The sequence below is a fragment of the Heteronotia binoei genome, chromosome 1 (assembly GCF_032191835.1).
Source record: "Heteronotia binoei isolate CCM8104 ecotype False Entrance Well chromosome 1, APGP_CSIRO_Hbin_v1, whole genome shotgun sequence".
Classification (NCBI taxonomy): Eukaryota; Metazoa; Chordata; class Lepidosauria; order Squamata; family Gekkonidae; genus Heteronotia; species Heteronotia binoei.
In genome coordinates, this window is record NC_083223.1 from 248,240,591 (window position 1) to 248,261,348 (window position 20,758).

The 20,758-nt window shown below is 45.5% G+C and overlaps 1 protein-coding gene across 1 annotated transcript in view; it reads right to left on the bottom strand.

Moving 5' to 3' along the window:
- Positions 1 to 273: 273 nt before the first annotated feature.
- The window catches only part of TRIM54 (tripartite motif containing 54), a 40,309-nt gene continuing 19,824 nt past the window's right edge, over positions 274 to 20,758 (bottom strand). The window contains exons 4-10 of the mRNA XM_060251194.1: positions 17,229 to 17,324; positions 15,102 to 15,335; positions 14,858 to 14,880; positions 8,442 to 8,566; positions 2,910 to 3,017; positions 1,238 to 1,276; positions 274 to 528 (exon numbers count right to left, since the gene is read on the bottom strand). Coding sequence (XP_060107177.1) covers positions 518 to 528; positions 1,238 to 1,276; positions 2,910 to 3,017; positions 8,442 to 8,566; positions 14,858 to 14,880; positions 15,102 to 15,335; positions 17,229 to 17,324 — 636 coding nt within the window. The 3' untranslated portion in view covers positions 274 to 517. The remainder of the gene's footprint in view (positions 529 to 1,237; positions 1,277 to 2,909; positions 3,018 to 8,441; positions 8,567 to 14,857; positions 14,881 to 15,101; positions 15,336 to 17,228; positions 17,325 to 20,758) is intronic.

The window sequence follows — 20,758 nt, forward strand, 5'->3', positions numbered from 1 at the left end:
AGGAGAGACCTAGCAGGGGCTACTAGCCAGGGACTAAATAAAACCTTCATGGTCAGAGGCAGTCCACCTGTGAATCCCAGAGCCAGGAAGCGATATTAGGGGAACATTCTAGCCTCTTCTGCCCTGTTGTTGGACCTCCAGAAGAACTGGTTGGTCACTGACAGGATGCTGGACTACATGGACCACTGGTCTGATCCAGCAGCACTCTTCTTATGTTCTTAACTCTCTGCAACTTCCAGAACCCTCAAAACTCCATCAGCTCATTTCCCACCTAAGAGAAACAGCTTCAAGAGCAGCCAGCCCACCCACATCTGGCAGCACTCCAGAGAAGATAGTTACAAAGACAATACAAGGTCCATTTTCTTCTTAGCAGGGAAATAACCCAAAGGAGGTTGTGTCACAGGAAGAGTAAGGCAGGCAAGGTATTCAGATGGAGCTGAGGGGGTTTGTGGGGAATGCTGCTGCTCAGGGTGTATTGTGGGTTGCTTCTCTTCCAGCTTGCCTTTATGATGCATTTTCAGTGTTGACCTGCTGGGAGACAAGAAGGATGCTCAGGACTACAGGTGCTAAGTCCAGACCCTATTCCCTCCCCCCAGAGGAGACCCTCTGTCATAGGGCTTGGGTGAGAAGGGCTAGTGGGTCCCTCATCACCGAGGATATCAACCAGCAAAGTCCCTTGGAAAGCAGAGAAAACTTCCATGCCCAGTTGTCCTAAGCCAATAACTTCTGTACTTCCTTTAAATGAACTAGAGAAAGAGGGCCCACAGGCATTGCCAGGAAGGAGGTGGAGCTAAGCTAAAGTTCAGATCAAAATGGCCTGCCCAGACACCAGGTATTCACTTAGATCCTGCTTTACTTGGTAAGGCCCAAGGCGATTGCAAAATATAAAGATTTGATTATAAATTTAAAAATATATAGGGAGAAAGACTGTGTTTCAGATTGGGAGGAATGCAACATGGGCAGCCTATTTTTCTCCTTTCCTCCCCCAAACTCCCATCTGTTCAAACACCCCCACCCCAATTCTACAGCTGCTCAAGTCCCGTTCACCATTCTGAGTTTAACACCCCAGGGAAAACAGATTCAATGACGGAATGGCATTCATAATTCCAACATGATCCCAAGAGGATCAGCAAGGCTGTGGAATTCTGCAGGCAGGGGTTCTTCACCCCAAAATAACATCATCCCTAACCCTGATCCAGGCTTGGAATGGGAGTTCAGCCATACATATTTGACTTACCATGTGAGGCACTTGCTGGCTTAGGTCTCAACCCCACATCTAGGAAGAGAAATGGAGGCAGGGCTGATTCATGTATTTAGCGGTTTATATCCAAAGTGGTCTGCCGCATCCTTCTCCCCTCCTCTGTTTTACCCTTGGAACAACCACCCAGGGAGGCAGGTTACGCCAAGAGTTGAGTGACTGGCCCACAGAGCCCAAGACAGACCTGGAAGCAGCATTATGCTAATAAGACCATGGCTGGGAGAGCGGGATCAAGGCTGAATGGAGACGTGGAGAGTTATATACAGGGCTGGCCCTTTCACTAGGCAGCCCAAGTGGCTGCTTGGGGTGCGGCCCTGGCAAGGGCACTGGTGCGAGCCCCAGGAGAGTGCTGGAATGGCCCTCCCACCCGCCCTTGCATCCATGGCGAGGGAAATACCAGCGAAAGCAGCTGCGGGGGAGTGCACACCTGTGCTGCAGAGTGCGCCAGACACAGAAGCAGAGCTAGGACAGCCTCACAGCACACTCCATGACAAAGGCACGTGGCTGCTCCACGCTGCTTTCGGAGGGGGCAAGGCCCCCTGCCTAGGGCACTGTTCTGCCTCGAGCCACTGCTGGTTACACAGAGGACTAATTAATTAATTATTGTCTGGCACTGTGTGTGGAATAGGCAGGTGATCCCAAAGGGACTGTTTGGCTGCCAAAGCTGTAGCTCTTTTTCTGCACCACTAGGTGGCAAACTATGCTTATTTTTAGGCTGAGAGTGCTGTGACTTGCCTAAGGTCACCCAGCCAGCTTCAAGTGAGGAAGCAGAGAATTGAACCTCCAAGATTAGAGTCCATCACTCTTAACCACTACACCAAACTGGCTCTCATGTGGAGGACTAACAACAGGCTAGAGATTAGAAGCTGACCCCTGCTTCTGAGCTTCCCCGGTGCAGCTGGCTGGTCCCCGCTGGAATCTAGAACACTGGATTCTGTAGACCTTTGGTCAGAGCTAGCAAGGAAATGACAATCTTTCTATGCCTGTTCTCTTCCCATGAAAAGTTTCCAAGCCCAGCTGTTTGCCCCCTGAGCCTTGGGATAATGAGTCCTTATTTCTTTAGCTACATACACACCCGATGTTCCTCCGCAATGGGAACCCAAAGTGGCTTGCAGTATTGAACATATGAAGCTGCCTTATACTGAATCAGACCCTTGGTCCATCAAAGTCAGTATTGTCTTCTCAGACTGGCAGCAGCTCTCCAGGGTCTCAAGCTGAGGTTTTTCACACCTATTTGCCTGGACCCTTTTTTGGAGATGCCAGGGATTGAACCTGGGACCTTCTGCTTACCAAGCAGATGCTCTACCACTGAGCCACCGTCCCTCCCCTTATTGTTCTCCATGCCTCTATTTTACCTTCACAGCTATCCTGTAAAGCAAGCCAGGCTCAAGGTCTTCCACTGAGCTTCCATGGGGATTCAAACCAGGGCCTCCCATATCATAGTTTGACAATTTATCCAATGGACCACACTGGCTCTTGTGACAACTGCCCTCCCCCAAGAGCAAGTTCTGGCCTTCTGGCTGGTAAAGGGGAAGCTCTTCCCACTCCATCCCCAGTGGGTTCCTGTTTAAACTGAGCTTGACCTACAGTGAATGCCTGATGTTTACTCCACCCCATCATATTGATAGTGGCACATCCAGCTGCAGCTCACCTTCTGTCCCCTCAGGGACATCTATTGCTTCCGGGTGCTCCTCTTCTCCTGCAGCATCGCCACCTTCTGGGCCAGGTCCTTCTGCTTCAGCCTCTTCTGCAGCAGAGTCTGAGAGAAAGAGGAGCCAGACACAGTCAGGCCTGGGTCATGGCGTCATTATTTCTGCCACCTGCCAAGCACATCCTGCCTGGGTCCTGGGCACCAGCGGAGCTCCATGGATGAAAGAGGGAGGAGGGAACAATTTTGCCCCTCCTCCCAACCTCCCATTGAAATCAGAAAAGAAAACTGACAGGTGTGTGCAGGGGTCATTTTGTAGAAAAATAGGTGGTGGAGCTCATCCAGGGATTGTTATGCAGCTGCACCTACTATTCAATGGACAAGGAGGTGGAATTCTCAGAAGGAGGAGGTGGAAATCTCAGAAAGGTTCAGGAGCTGTGCTCCTGTGAACTCCCACTGAATCCATGGCCTGGGTGTGTGTCAGAAGGATATATAATCCTTGCACAAGCAAATTACTGGATCCAACCCTTTGTGCCCAGGGTATGTCCGGCTGTTTGTTTATTACTGGTAAAATCACCAGAAGGCTTCTCTATTACTAAGAACCCAAATGGGGAAGGGAAGGCAGGGCATTCCAGTGAGTCAATTCCTTGAAAGTCTGATGATATAAGAGAGCTGGAAAAGTTTGGAACACACCAAGAGCTACTCACTGTAATGCTCTCCAAGAGAGTATTATTAAACGCATAAATCTGAGGGAAAAATGAACCAATCTGGAGAAGATTACATTGAGCACTGAACACATGTGTGAATGTATACACCATTTCCACTGATAGAAAACAGGGGTGGTTTTGCATCCAGTTTGGCAGAATCCCCTATAATGATTTAAAGTTTTAAATGTGAGTTTCTTTAAATCAGGAGTCATTTCATAGAAAAAGAGGTGCTGGAACTTATTAGCACAACTCAGTTACGTAACTCATTTGCATATGCCACACACCCCTGACATCACCAGAAGGTGTATTAAATTATATCAGCTCAACATCTACCCTAAAATGCTTCTTGAATTATAATTGTCATTTAAAAAACTTTATTCCCATCATATGTTTTAAATTACTTTCTCCTATGTGGCCACAATGGCATGATGACGATTTCCATCTGTCTGCTTTATATGTTTTGGTTATTTTCCCATTTTTTTGTGGGGGAAAATATCAGAAAATTTGTCAAATCTTAGAGTTCAGCAAAATTCTCATGGGGGGTTTGAACAATGGAGCCCAGAAGCAAGTATTTGTGGGGGTAAGGGGTAGGAAAGAAAGCAGAATAAAATTTAGAGGTTCCAGAGATCCGCTTCTGTGAGCTCCTGCCCAAAATGAGGCCTGCTTTAAATGTTTGATAAGCTGCAGATAAACAGGGTGCGGGGGGGAGGGGTGAAAGAGGGAGATGAGTGAGTGAGGTGACTGGTTGGTGACTGATTCAGCATATGGGCAGAGCTTTGAAGTTCCCCGAATCTTTCCTCATAGGATTTTGACTCCAGAGCCCTCACCATCCTCGTTGCCCTCCTCTGGACATATTCCAGCTTGTCTAGGAGGATACGGACAAGCTGGAACATGTCCAGAGGGTGGCAATGAGGATGGTGAGGGGCCTGGAGACCAAGTCCTATGAGGAAAGGTTGGGGGAGCTGGGTATGTTTAGCCTGGAGAGGAGATCTGAGAGGTGATATGATCACTGTCTTCAAGTACTTGAAGGGCTGTAGAGGATGGTGCAGAATTGTTTCCTGTCACCCCAGAAGGTCAGAGCAGAACCAACAAGTTGAAATTTAATCAAAAGAGTTTCCAGCTAAACATTAGGAAGAACTTCCTGACAGTTAAAGTCATTCCTCAGTAGGATACATTTCCTCAGGAGGTGGTGGGCTCTCCTTCCTTGGATGTTTTCAAAGTGATGCTAGATGGCCATCTGACAGCAATGCTGATTCTGTGAATTAGGCAGATCATGAGGAGAGCAGGAAGGATTGCATCAGTGCTTAGTTCTTGTGGCCCTTTCTTACACGCCCAGGGAAATGCTGATTGCCACTTTGGAGTTAGTCAGCAATGTTTCTCCAGACCAGTTTGGCAAGGGAGGTTTTGCCATCTTCTGAGCATGAAGCAAGGGTCACCAGAGATGTGTGTGTGTGTGTGGGGGGGGGATATATGTGAAATTCCTGCATTTTGCAAGGGGGTGAACTAGATGACCCAGGAGGTACCTTCCAACTCTATGATTCCATGTGTGAGTGTGGAGAGAGAGAAAAGGCAGAAGCCAATCTGTCAGCAGTTAACAGTCAGTTGTGGTCAATCAGCAGTTTACAAAGTCTGATAAGCAGTCTTCTGATTAGAATCCCATATAGTGCTGGGGAAAGGATTAAGATTCTATAGAAGAGAAAGAGAAATACTTAGAGGACGTACTAGTGGCTAGAGAGTGAGAGAACCAAAACCTAATCTTATCAGAGTATTCTAAGAGTGTGTGAGAGAGAAGCTGACAGAAATTTGAGTTAGGAAGAAAAAGGAGAATTTGCGAGTGAGGAGTTCGTGAAGTGAAAGAGTGTGACACCCCAGTCAGAAGTTATTATTGTTCACTGAAGAGAAGCTATAAATACCTTGAAACCAATACACTTCTTGTATAAATAAGTTTTGTTTTGTTGTTAACCTGGAGTCCTGTGATATTAAAATACAAGAATCTCATCCTTGGGACCACATAGTCCAATGCTTTAGTGCTTAAGTACAATACTGAAGCAAAGGTTAATAAGATTGGAATTAAATTCTTGGTGACAGCATTACAAACCCAGAGAGAGAAATAACAAGAAAATTAAAAGTTGCACCATGAACATATGAAGCTGCCTTATACTGAATCAGACCTTTGGGCCATCAAAGTCAGTATTGTCTTCTCAGACTGGCAGCGGCTCTCCAGGGTCTCAAGCTGAGGTTTTTCACACCTATTTGCCTGGACCCTTTTTTGGAGATGCCAGGGATTGAACCTGGGACCTTCTGCTTCCCAAGCAGATGCTCTACCACTGAGCCGCCGTCCCTCCCCAAATCTGGCTCACACATTTTTGTCTTGGCTCAGGAAAAATAGCCCCAGAGCAAAGTAATTTCTGCAGTAGTTTACAACTTTAATCCCAGTAACTCACGAAGTAGAATTTCTGCTCACAAGACTTCACAGCTTAGAGGCAGTATTGGTTATCACTGTGAAAAACCAAGCCCCACTGAGGCCAGAGAAATTTGGCAACATAATGGAACGATTAACAAAAATTTGTTTGCTGAACTAAACTGGCAGGGGGCATAAATTACAAACTATAAATTGCTTAACAATCATTCTTTTAAGAAAAATCAAAACAAGCAACCATGCCAGCCAACACAAGATTTGGTTAGATTCTGGTATTATCATCTATCACTATATTAGTTAGGAGATATCTAACCACACAAATTAAGAGAGAAGTCATGACATGTGTTGGCTTAGTGGTGGGATAAAACATCCTGAGAAAGAGGAAAGACTCTAGGACTGTGATCAGACATGCAGCTTGATTCAGTTTGACCCCATTTCTAATTGATCCAGGTTTTTTGTAACAGAGAGTTCTGATCAGACTTATTGCCTTAGCCTGCTTCAAGGCACTTTCACACCATCCTTGATTGATCAGATGCAGCAGTCAAGGAGTGGGGCACTGGGCTCTCCCCACCTCATTTGTCATCTGAGCATGCACACAAGCACTTATGGGAAGCAGTGCTTCAAACTCCTGTCAGAATGGTGGCAGCTGGTGGCCAACAGGATTGCTGGAGGAGGCTTCTGGGATATGTCGCCCAGTCAGTGTGAGGAAAGTTTTTTTTTTAAACTGTGTGTTTAAGAATGTCAACATTTCAAAGCCAAGGAGGAGAGCGAATAGAAGAGCCTCACCCTAGTCCTGTGTGCTGTTATCATTTTTATTTAAAAGCTTGGAACACAGCTAGAGTCAAAGACTGTCTTCCTCCCTCTCTGGAAAAAAAAACTTTATCTCTTTTCAAGTAATCCCTTTCCCACCCCATGAGCTGCAAACCACAGAAAAAAGCTGCAGTACACAGGCATCTTTCTTTGGAAGGGGTTTTTTTTTTAAAGAAAACAAGCTCCTGTGTGTGTGTTAGAGAGAGAGAGCAATTTGTGAATATGCAGTTATGAGCACATCACTAACAAGTTTTTAAAAAATGGTGGACGTTAAGTGGAAGCCTGAGGCTTCCAAAGCAGTGTTTGCACTGGAAAAGCATTCAGACATCCAGAAGTGGCTTCACATCATGGCAGGAGGGATCAGATGGCAAAAACTGCAGGGTAACACTAGACAACTCAGAAAACACCACAATGGATCAGGTAACAAACTAATCCAGTTTGAAGAGGGATTAGAGTAGGAGCACGATAGCTCACTAACAGGAGGCAGATGTTGCTGTCTGAACATGCACTTTAAATCCAGTAGAGAACAGCAACGGCAATCAATTAAACTGTACATTTGAAAACAGCCTAGATGGGATAAAACAGCCTGAGTAGGGGATAATATTTTAGGTGGAAAAATAAAACATCCTCAGGAAACTCTGAGAAAAAGGCATTCTGAAGGGACAGACAGCTGAGGAGATTTATGTTCAATTGAATTCTATGAAGGAAAAATAACTTATAAAGGAAAGAGAATATAATCTTGTGAGGTTTTGTAAAAACTGTAAAAGGAAATACAATTAAAAGACAGAAACATGGCAGAATTTCTAGGAATGGAGGCTCTGATTCAGAAGTGCAAATACTTAAATTTACCTCATGAGGGAAAATGTGTAGAAGAACTGAGAATTATACTGATACAGAATAGTGTTGAGCCTAGTAGAACCACAGTGGAGATAAACCCCGAGGGGATGTATAACCCTAGTCCAGAATATTTAGAATTTATGAGAGAACAAAAAACAGTTTGAAATGAAAAAGTGGAAAGTGGAAACATAATTTAAAACTAAAGAAATAGAAAAGTGGAAAGTTGAAGCAGAACTCAGTTCTCTAGTTCTGAGAACTGGGTCTCAGAGCTCAAAAAATGGAAAGACAACCCATTTTGGAAACTGAAAGATTACAATTAGAAAGAGAGAGACCTAAGAATGTAGATAAAAAGGAGGAAAACCCTGAACTGAGAGCTGATTATCTTCGAGTTATCCCAAAAGATTTTATGGTGTATGTGTCTGGAGAAGGTCCACAGATCTTCCTGTCAACTTTTGAAAGGTCTGCTCAGAACTGGAGAATACCGGACACGCAATATATGAAGTATTTATCCAGTTTAATTAGAAGGGAACTGGCTGAAATCATGGGACATATAAATCATATACACTTAATAAATCATGTTTTCTTCATTAACCAAATCCTCCCTGACCAGTGTTTCTGATACTCCTGTGTCTAGAATAGCTAAAGTATCTCTCCCATTTATTTGTACCACCTCTCAATTCAGTATTCTGTGCAATCTTATCTATCTTTACCACACACAAGTAAACTTTTTCTTCAGGATTTATGGGTACCTACTGCCCTCACCTGTCTGGAATTCAATTGTTCTCAGCATTTCAGCCACGTGTTCCACATTGATAGAAAAGTGGTCCATATTTTCATAGCCAGGCTCCGGGCGGTTGCTCATGGATACTTTGGACATGTCTGTGATCCTGTTGGAAGAACAGACGCAAAGACAGAAAGAAATTCATGGCTTAGTTCATTGTTCATGTGTGATCTTAATTGCTTTACCTGGGAAGGATGCCAGTGGGCTGCAGACAGAATTGTCTGGAGATTCTAGCAAGGGAGCTCAGCTATTATATGCCCCTGACTGAAGAACGGCACACCCCACCCCCAGAGTACCTTTACATTCCCCCCACAAAGACTAAAAGCACATTTATTATTTATTACTTTGTTTTTTCCCCCTGCCTTTCTCAGCAGTGGGGACCCAAGGTAGTTTACATCTTTCTCCTCTTCTCCACTGTATCCTCATAACAACCCTGTGAAGTAGGTTAGGCTGAGACAGTGTGACTGGCTCAAGGTCACCTGGAAAGCTTCTGTGCCACAAGTAGCTATCTGAACCCAGGTCTCCCAGATACTAGCCTGATATTCTTAAGCACTACACCACACTGGCTCTCATGCTGGGGGTGGCTTTCTCCATTTTTGAACAGGCTTGAAAGGATTGAGTCTTTCTACTCTCCCTTTCTTCCCACCATTCTCCTTGTAAAAGCAACCCTGAGGCTAAATTTGCAGAAGCAAAAAAAGGCCTTTAAAATAAACTCAGAAGAAACCACATGAAGTTGAGCATGAAGAGTGCCTAACACCAAGGCCTCTAACTACTCGGCAATATCATCATATCTGGCTGCAACTTCCAGAGTTCTTGAGATAGCAACAGTCACATCTCACCTTTGCTTGTTTCTACCTTCCAAGGGCTCTAGGGGGCACATAAGGCACTGAGGACACAAATATGCCTGACAGTTGGTCAGTTTCGAAAGAGGATGAATTTGGTTGGCTCTTGTTTGGTTTTGTTTCTTGGAGGATTTCTTGCCTTCTAGCCTACTAGTAATCTACTTCTAACAGCTTGCTTATTAAGTAACTTCCTGTTCTTACATCCTAAGAGGAAAGCAAGAATAACTAGTCAGCAAATTAGAACTAGGGAATGGCTGCCTACTATAGAATGTATGTTTCATTTCTTTTGTTGCAGATGGAGAGAAGAGTTGTGTGTAACTCAAAAGCTGTCCACAAACTACAGTTCCAGATACAAGTGAAATGATCATTGTGGAAAGTTCTTTCTGAGGGTCCAAAATTGGCACATATTAAGACTCATTCTGGATCCAGAGAGCTTTCCTGCCCAAGGGAGAATGGAAAATGCAGGATAAGAACATAAGAGAACATAAGAGAAGCCATGTTGGATCAGGCCAACGGCCCATCAAGTCCAACACTCTGTGTCACACAGTGGCAAAAAATGTTATATACACACATACACTGTGGCTAATAGCCACTGATGGACCTGTGCTCCATACACTGTGGCTAATAGCCACTGATGGACCTGTGCTCCATACACTGTGGCTAATAGCCACTGATGGACCTGTGCTCCATATTTTTATCTAAACCCCTCTTGAAGGTGGCTATACTTGTGGCCGCCACCACCTCCTGTGGCAGTGAATTCCACATGTTAATCACCCTTTGGGTGAAGAAGTACTTCCTTTTATCCGTCTTAACCTGTCTGCTCAGCAATTTCATCGAATGCCCACGAGTTCTTGTATTGTGAGAAAGGGAGAAAAGTACTTCTTTCTCTACTTTCTCCATTCCATGCATTATCTTGTAAACCTCTATCATGTCACCCCGCAGTCGACGTTTCTCCAAGCTAAAGAGTCCCAAGTGTTTCAACCTTTCTTCATAGGGAAAGTGCTCCAGCCCTTTAATCATTCTAGTTGCCCTTCTCTGCACCTTCTCTAAAGCTATAATATCCTTTTTGAGGTGCGGCGACCAGAACTGCACACAGTACTCCAAATGAGACCGCACCATCGATTTATACAGGGGCATTATGATACTGGCTGATTTGTTTTCAATTCCCTTCCTAATAATTCCCAGCATGGCATTGGCCTTTTTTATTGCAAACGCACACTGTCTTGACACTTTCAGTGAGTTATCTATCATGACCCCAAGATCTCTCTCTTGATCAGTCTCTGCCAGTTCACACCCCATCAACTTGTATTTGTAGCTGGGATTCTTAGCCCCAATGTGCATTACTTTGCACTTGGCCACATTGAACCGCATCTGCCACGTTGACGCCCACTCACCCAGCCTCAACAGATCCCTTTGGAGTTCCTCACAATCCTCTCTGGTTCTCACCACCCTGAACAATTTAGTGTCATCCGCAAACTTGGCCACTTCACTGCTCACTCCGAACTCTAAATCATTTATGAACAAGTTAAAAAGCATGGGACCCAGTACCGAGCCCTGCGGCACCCCACTGCTTACCGTCCTCCACTGCGAAGACTGCCCATTTATACTCACTCTCTGCTTCCTATTACTCAGCCAGTTTTTGATCCACAAGAGGACCTGTCCTTTTACTCCATGATTCTCAAGCTTTCTAAGGAGCCTTTGATGAGGAACTTTATCAAAAGCTTTCTGGAAGTCAAGGTAAACAACATCTATCGGGTCTCCTTTGTCCACATGTTTGTTCACCCCCTCAAAGAAATGCAACAGGTTAGTGAGGCAAGATCTTCCCTTGCAGAACCCATGCTGAGTCTTCCTCAATAACCCGTGTTCATCAATGTGCCTACTCATTCTGTCCTTGATAATGGTTTCTACCAACTTTCCCGGTATTGAAGTCAGACTGACTGGCCTGTAGTTTCCCGGATCTCCTCTGGAACCTTTTTTAAAGATGGGGGTGACATTTGCTACCTTCCAGTCCTCAGGAATGGAGGCAGATTTCAATGAAAGATTACAGATTTTTGTTAGAAGATCCACAAGTTCAACTTTGAGTTCCTTCAGAACTCTCGGATGTATGCCATCCGGACCCGGTGACTTATTAGTTTTTAATTTGTCTATCAGTTGTAGGACCTCCTCATTTGTCACCTCAATCTGACTCAGGTCTTTCAACACCCCTTCCAAAATTAGTGGTTCTGGGGCGGGCAAAAAGTTCTCGTCTTCTACAGTGAAGACGGAGGCAAAAAATTCATTTAGCTTTTCAGCCATTTCCCTATCCTCCTTCAGTAATCCTTTTACCCCATGGTCATCCAAGGGCCCCACTGCCTCCCTGGCTGGTTTCCTACTTCTAATATATTTGAAGAAAGTTTTATTGTTGGTCTTTATGTTTTTTGCAATATGCTCCTCATAGTCCCTTTTTGCCTGCCTGATCACAGTCTTGCATTTGATTTGCCACAGCCTGTGTTCCCTTTTACTAATCTCACTTGGACTGGTTTTCCACCGCTTAAAGGAGTCCTTCTTACCTTTTACAGCTTCCATTACTTTATTTGTTAACCACGCAGGCCTTTTCTTATGCCTGTTTGTGCCTTTCCTAACTTGTGGTATGTATTTTATCTGAGCTTCTAGGATTATAGTTTTAAATAGCGTCCAAGCTTTCTCAAGGGTTTTGACCGTATGTACCTTTCCTTTCAGTTTCTTCCTCACATGCCTCCTCATCTCAGTGTATTTACCCCTTTTAAAGTTAAACGTGGTTGTGGTGGTCTTTTTGGACAACTCCCTATTTATACAAACGGTGAAATCAATAACATTATGGTCACTGCTCCCAAGCGGCGCAATCACTTTTACATCTCTCACCAAGTCTTGGGCATTACTTAGGACCAAATCCAGGATCGCCCCACCCCTGGTAGGTTCTGAGACCATCTGCTCCATAGCACAGTCATTGAGAGCATCAAGAAACTCCATCTCTTTCTCTCGACCAGAACACATATTGACCCAATCAATCTGCGGGTAGTTAAAATCACCTATTACAACACAGTTTTTACGTTTAGCCGCTATCTTTAAGCCTTCCATCATATTATAATCGTCCTCTCTCTTTTGATTTGGTGGGCGATAACAAACTCCCATAGTTAAATTTCCTTTTGGGCCCTCTATTTCAACCCAAAGCATTTCTAAAAGTGAATCTAATTCTCTGATCTCAGCCTTACTGGACCGTATATCCTCTCTGACATACAGAGCCACCCCACCTCCAACCCTTCCCTCCCTATCCTTCCGATATAGCTTATATCCAGGAATCACCGTGTCCCACTGATTCTCCTCATTCCACCAAGTTTCTGAAATTCCCACAATGTCTATGTTTTCTCCCAGCACTAAACATTCCAATTCACCAATTTTACTTTGAACACTTCTAGCATTTGCATACAAACATCTATAATTTCCCAGGCGAGCTAGGCCCGCCACCTTCCTCCTGCCGCCTCGAGACACTGGCAGACAGTCCATATTGTTTGTCACCTTCACAGTGGACAACTCCGGTCCGTTACCCGGTAGAAAAATAGCAGCTAACCCTTCATCTCTTTGAGACGAGTCCTCCCGAACCAGAGACATTTCATCTCCTGTCGGCTTTCCCCCAAGATTTAGTTTAAAAACTGCTCTGCCACCTTTTCGATTTTAAGCGCCAGCAGCCTGGTTCCATCCGGGGACAAGTGGAGACCGTCTCTTTTGTACAGCTCCTGCTTGTTCCAGAAAGCATCCCAGTGCCTAACAAACTTAAACCCTTCCTCCTTACACCATCGTCTCATCCACACATTGAGACTTCTAATTTGTGCCTGTCTCTCCTGCCCTGCACGTGGAACAGGTAGCACTTCCGAGAAGGCTACCTTGGAGGTCCTGGCCTTAAGTCTCCCGCCTAGCAGCCTAAATTTTTCCTCCAGGACCTCACGACTGCATTTCCCCACATCGTTGGTGCCAACATGCACCACGACCACAGGCTCCTCCCCAGCACTGTCTATCAGTCTATCTACTACACGCGTAATGTCCGCTACCTTCGCACCAGGCAGGCAAGTCACCATACGGTCAGTACGCGGTTTCGCCACCCGGCTGTCTACTTGCCTAATGATCGAATCACCAACTACCAATACCCCCCCTCTCCCCCTGCTCAGGGATGGTTCCTTGGCGCGAAAGGATTCCCGCTCACCGACCGAAGAAGAGGTCCCTTCTGAGGGCGCATTCCCCTTATCCTCAGCACGGTGCCCTGTTCCCTCTCGACCCTCACGCTCTCTGGCAGCAACGGGGCTGCTACGTTCAGAGCGGGGCTCATCTAATACGCCCCCGAGAGTCTTCCCCAAGTGCCTAACTGACCGTCTCTGCTTCTCCAGGGCAGTCACCTCGGCCTCAAGGGTACGAACTCGTTCCCTGAGGACCAGGAGCTCCTTGCATCGAGCACACACCCAAGACTTCTGTCCTTTGGGCAGATAGTCATACATGTGACACTCAGTGCAAAACACTGGAAAGCCCCCAACCCCCTGCTGGCATTCTATCTTCATTGTATATATATATATATTAAAATATACAGTCCTCTTTAAATGCTGTTTAAGTGGCTCCCCTTCTGGCGGGTCAACTTACCTAAACTTACTTTATTGGGAACTTACCTTATTTGGAGAACAAAGAAGCCAGGGATCTGGGTTCCTGCTCCTTAGAGAGCCCCTAGGCGAAGAGCCACAGGCCAAGAGCCCTTTAGCTCTCGCCCTTCGGCTCGCGCCAAAGGCTCGCGCCTTTGGCAAGGCGCAGCTTAAAATGCAAAGAGGTGGAGCAGGGCACTCCTCAGCAATCACTCTCAATCAGCAGCAATCACTCTCAATCTCTTTCACCCTTAAGGCAGTCAACCAAACAAAGAGCAGTCAACCAAACAAAGAGCAGTTCCCCAGCTATCACACCTTAGAATTTTAGGCAGCCCCACAAACCTTAGAATGTAGTCCTTCAAAACTCAGAAATTCTCAGCAATTTCTCCAGCTGTCTCAGCTATCAGAGCTGCTCTGCTCTGCTCCTCCCAGACCTCTGTGAGATGTGCTCAGCCTTTGGCAAGGCGCAGCTTAAAATGCTGAGGATGAGGAGCAGATGGTTGCAGTGTCTTTGGAGGGTTGCCAGTTCTGGGTTAAGGAAGACCTGGAGATTTAGGGCCTGTGAAGATGGGGTTTGGGGAGGGGAGGTATTCCATATAGAATCCACCTTGCAAAGCAGCCATTTTCTCCAGGTGAACTGACCTCTTACTCCTGGAAATCAATTGTAATGGCAGGAAAATTCCAGATGCCACCTGGAGGTTGGCAAACCTAGATGAGGCAGACTCCATCAAGTGGAGCTGGGATACACAGACACCTTAAAGCATCACAGGACTAAAGTATGGAGGAGTCAAGGAATAAGGCTTTTACGGTCAGGGGTTGCACCCCACTATCTGCTGGGCCAACCATCGTGCCCCCAGAGGGCAGCAAGACATTCTGGGGCTCTCAGAAAAGGTAACTTTGGCCATTTGCACTCACTTTTTAATCAGCTCCTTGGATTGCTGCAGGAAAAAAGGAAGAGAAGGATTTTCAGTATCTGCACCAACCAAGATCATCCACTCTGCCTCCCCCTCCCCTGCACTTGTGAACTGCAGAACCCCTGTCCCTATTTGGAGAACACCCCAGTCCCAACCACCACCACAGCGGGGCAGCCACAAGAGTCCTGCTCCCTCCTGGTTGGCTTCAAGCAGCTCCAGGTTGGTCCTTGACCACCACCACCCACCTGGAGGTAGACAGCCATCTGGGGTTCTTCCATGGACTGGATGGCTGACTCAACCAGTTTGGAGGAGACCTCGAGATGGTCCCCATACTGGCGGATGAGCTCTCGCACCCTCTGGACCTTCTCCTCCTGCTCTCGCCCAATCTCCTGCAGCAGCTCCTTCTTGCGCTCCTCCAGGATGCTGTACAGGGAGTCAAAGCGCAGGCACAGGTGCTGCTTCTGCCGCCGCCCATTGTCCTGGATAGGAGGGTGCAGAAAACTGCTCTTTGTTATCACAGTTTATTACCTCTCTCCAGACAATGATGGAAAGTGCCATCAAGCCATAGCTGACTTATGGCAACCCCATAGTGTTTTCAAGGCAAGGGACAATACTCTTTTAAGTATCTGAAGGGCTGCTACTTAGAGGAGGGCAGAGAGCTGTCCCTGTTGGCAGCAGTGGACAGGACTTGCAATAATGGGTTTATATTAAAGGTGGGAAAGTATCAGCTGGATATCAGGAAGAACGTTTTCACAATAAGAGTTGTTCGACAGTGGAATCAGCTCCCTCGGGAGGTGGTGAGCTCCCCCTCACTGGCAGTTTTTAAGCAGCTGCTGGACAAACACTTGTCAGGGATGCCCTAGGCTGATCCTGCATTGAGCACGGGGTTGGACTAAATGGTCTGTATGGCCCTTTCCAACTCTATGATTCTATAGTTAGTTTATCATTGCCTGCTTCTGCATAGCAACTCTAGACTTCTTGGATGGTCTCCCATCCAAGTACCAATCACAGCTGATCCTGCTTAGCTTCTGAGATCTGACAAGATCAAGATGGCCAGGCCACCTCAATATAGTGTTAACAAAGCCAGAGGAGTAGCCGTGTAATTTTGCCACCACAAAATCTGAACAGAGGTTCAGTAGTCAGCATGGCAGACTGAGATTTGAATCCCCCCTCTTTGCCATGGAAGCTCGCTGGGTGACCTTGGGCTTTAACCTACCTCACAAGGTTGTTGTGAGGATAAAACGGAGAAGAGGGAATGTTGTAAGCCACTTTGGGGAGAAAAATAAGTGAAGTACATCAAACACTACACTGCTTACTGCATGAATGAGAGCTCACTTCATCCAGTGTACAGTGCATACATCAACGGGAGGTCTGTATATACTCAAAGTTACAAGCAAAGCAAAGGTGAGAGGCGGAGACATTGCAAAGAGAGGCCAGTTAGAAACAGCTAGAGTTGAGCCCCATAGCCCCTTACAGGCTAATAATATTATACTTTTGATTTGTCAAGATCTTATGCCCCAAAAATCTAAAAGTCACTACTGGATTTGAATCCAGCTGTTCTGCTGCAGACCAACATGGTTACCGTATGAAAGAGTTAGAAACAGTAACCAATCAAAGAAAAACTAATTTAGTCAAAGTGGGTGAGGATCACTCCCTACTGTACAAAGAGCAAGACAAACAGAGACTCCAGTCTAATCAAGGAAAGTGCCGTGTGAGACACTAAAAAAACAATTAATATCTAGAATGGATTACATTGTGATGTCACATGATAATGTGACTGCAACATGACGAGCAAACCTAATTAACCTCTGTAAAGGGCAGGCCATGCTGGAGGAGAAGCCCAGGCTCACAAAATCAAGCCATATTCCCCCTCCTCCACAAGGGAAGCTAACTCCAGTTTAAGGAGGAAGCTCAAAGGGGATGTGATACTGGAGTTTGCCCTCCAAAGCTGCAATTTTTTTCTAGAGGGGCTGATCTTTGCAGTCTGGAGACCAGTTCTATTTCTGAGAGATCTCTAGGCACCATCCTGAGGTTGGTAACCCTCCCCACGCACAGTCACAGAGAGGCAAAGAAGGAAGGTTAGTCACTCTGGAGAGGTGAGCTCAGATTAGAATGGTAGGGTTGCCAGCCTCCATGCTGGGCCTAGAGATCGTTTGGAATTCCAGCTGACCTCCAGACTGCAGAGATCAACTGCCCTGGAGAAAATGGCTGCTTTGGAGGGTGGAGTCTCTAGCATAAAACTCTGGCTGAGGTCTGTCTCCAGGTTCCACTCCCAAATCTCCAGAAATTTCCCAATCTGTAGTCAGCAACCCTAAACAGAAGACCCAGAGGGTTTTGTTTTGGGGGGCGGGGAGGGTGTCTTCTTGACTCACCTCTATGGTTTTGCAGATCTCCTCCATCTGTGAAATGATTGCCTGGATCCGGTCATTCCCTGCAACCAACATGGCGATGCCATCGCTCAGCTCCCCCTGCAGAGATTTTAGGAAGGGGGAAAGTTCAGGGCTCTTCAAGGCTTAGAACCTGTTTCCATCTCCCAAGATCAGCCTTAGGACATGCCTGAATATAACAAAACAGCTTTCCCAACATTCCCTGAAACATCTTTTCTTTCACACTTCCCATTTTTGTATGGAACACTAATCTGGATGACAAGTTCTGGACAATTTTGCCATTTCATAGGTTGTCTTGTTTTAATACAGAGAATGCCTTCTGGGGACACAGTGGCCATTCAAAAAGACTTCTGGTTTTTCTGAAACACCATTGAATCATTCAAACAAAATTCAGGACCAGAAGCACCTTATAGACCATGGATGGCCAAACTGCAGCTCAGGAGCTACATGTGGCTCTTTCACACATGTTGTGTGGTTCTTGAAGCCCCCACTGCCCCATTGGCTGGCTTGGAGAAGGCATTTGTCTCTAAATAGTTTCTCCTAGTCAAGCCAGCCGGCAGCTTGGACAATGCATTTAAAGTTAAAGTTGCAGTCCTTTCTGACACACCCATGGAAATGCTGATTGACACTTTGGGATCAGTCAGCAAATTTTCTCCAGACCTGTTTGGCAAGGGATCCTGGAGGCTTTTGCCATCATCTGCGCATGGAGCAGAGGTCATTGGGGATGTATGTGGTGGGGAGGTATTTGTGAATTTCCTGCATTGATGACCCTGGAGGTCCCTTCCAACTCCATGATTTTGATTCCTTTGTCTTGAGGCTCTCAAACATCTGATGTTTATTCTATGTGGCTCTTATGTTAAGCAATTTTGGCCACCCCTGTTATAAACCAACCAGATTTCCAAGATGAGTCAAAGCTCCCTCCAGCCAAATTTTGAGAGCTTTGACTCTGGAAATCAAGTAGATGTCTAAGATGCTACTGGATATGAGTCTTGCTCTTCCACTGTAGACCAGCACAGCTACCTACCTGAAAACATTCAAAAAGGGGGAATGATTGTTTGCAAGCTGATATGGAGGGAACATCTCCATGCCCCAGAGGGCAGGATTTCAGAAACATTCATAAAAGGGATTACATATAGATCCACACAAATCTGCTCTTCAACATAAGGACTTTCTCAGTTCTTGGATGAGGTTTTTCTAGGCACATTTCATCACATGAGCACTCTTCCACACTCCCCCCCCCCCCCAAGAAATGTTGCAACCCAACCCAAGGCAATACTGACAAACAACACATTCTTCACAGGTACAGAGACACAGATAGATTCACATGCACACATACAACAGACTCTGCAGCACTCATTTTACATTTAAACAGTCTCATCGACCAGTTTCTCTAAATCTAATTCCTCATGTAAGCAAAATATTCAGTGGGAAAGCAATTCAACAGTGTGTGTATGAAAGAGAGTACAATCAGTAAAGGCTGCCAGAATGCATTCCTTCCAGTGGTTTGACCACGCCTCTATGCAGGACAATAGTCATTCCAACCACATTCCAATCCAGCATTTACATACATTCCAGGGGCAATCTTAGTCTTAATGCCATACAATTGTCATTCTTCCCAGAATGTCCATAGGCATTTACACACATTCAGTGAATGGGCTGAATGCTTGGAGTTAACCAGGCTCAAAATGACTATCCAACATTTATCTACATTTACCTGCTGTGTACAATCTAGGGCGGCCAACCTCCAGGTGGGGCCTGGGGATCTCCTGGAATTACGATTTATCTCCAGACAACAGAGATCAGCTCCTTGGGAGAAAAATGGCTGCTTTGGAGGATGGATTCTATGCAGTTATGCCCCACTGAAGTCCCTCCTGTCTAGGGTCACCAGCCTTCAGGGGGTGGCTGGAGATCTCCTGAGATTACAACTGATCTCCTGGAGACAGGGATTGGTTCACCTGGAGGAAATGGCCAGACTGAAAGCTAGCCTCTCTGACCTTATATCATGCTGAGATCCCTCCCCTCCCCAAAGTCTGCCCTCTTCAGGCTCCAACCCCAAAATCTCCAGATACTTCCCAATCTGGAGCTGGCAACCCTACTCCCTTCCCCAAACCCCACACTCTCTCTGGGATCCACCCCTTCAGTCTCCAGGCTCTTCCCTACTCCTAGTTTAGCCACCCTAATTTACAGCTTGAATAACTTCTCTTCAAACAAACTTCACCTTTGGTCATGTAAGCAAACTATTTTTGTGGAAATTCATTACAGTTCCACAGCACACACATACGACATATAACACATGTACATTCCTCATTGCCAGTTTGTTTCTCCCAATGCAATTTCTTGACCTACATTTTTGTTCAAATTTCTTGGATAATCCACAGCAACACGTTTACTGGAAGGGGCTCCAGGAACTGCCCCCAGTAAATATCTGTATAATTTCCAGGGATCCATCAAACGTAGCATGGGATCTTCAGCTTTGGACATTTTCAATTTCCTTTTTGGAACACGGGGTCTTGCATTTCCATTAATTAAAGGTTGAGACAAACGTTCATTTCCTATGTAATGAATAACATACAGTTTCCTTGACTCTGCCGATTCACGCAGGCAATATACATGCCTTTTAAACCCAGAAAGACTTTGTTTTGAAGAACCCAATGGATCTTTCAAGTAATAGTATATTTTCTTGACACGTGGTATATATTTCTGATGCATCTTTAGATTGGATCCCTTCGAAATCCATTTGTGCTGGTCAAAACGGAAATCCATCTGATGTTTTGGATCTTCAGAAGAAGGCCGGTACACATATACTTCACCACCCTTTGGAAGCACAGGTGGCAAAAAGATTACCTTTTCTTCAATCAGGTCTTGCCCTGAAAGTATCCCAAAGACCTCTTTCATTGGAAGATCATCAGTTCGGCCCGTCATGTAAGCATTTTGTGCTGAAAACATTTTTTTAAACTGTCTTGTTAATGTTCAAGGGGGAGGAAAGGAGGTGCTGCTTTCTTCCTTCCATGAAGAAAAGAAACATTCTGGGTGTTAACTGGATGTAACTGGTTGTGAATTCTATTGGTCAGACTCTTATGACCAGAAGCTTAGGCATTGGTGGATCATTTGAAGCCCTCAAGGGTCATTTTGTCAGGAATCTCCCCAAGAGAATGCATAATGTGCTGCTGTGTGCTAGTTGAACACTAGTTGTCCCAAATGTGATGCAAAATAATTTGTAAGTATGCAATTTAGGGTGTCGTTCTGACAAGAATGACAATTGTGAAGCATTTGGAAATTGCCCATTAAAAGTATGCAAATACTGGATTGGAATGACTATCAGGATGCAGACAAACCACTGGAATGAAACAGTAAACAGCCAAGCTGCACCTTTAAGACTAACAAATTTTATTGTAACATAAGCTTTTGAGAAACAGCTCTCTTCGCCAGCTGTGTTTCTTGAAAACTTATGCAACAATAAAATTTGTTAGTCTTAAAGGTGCTACTGGACTCTTCACTATTTTGCAGCAACAAAC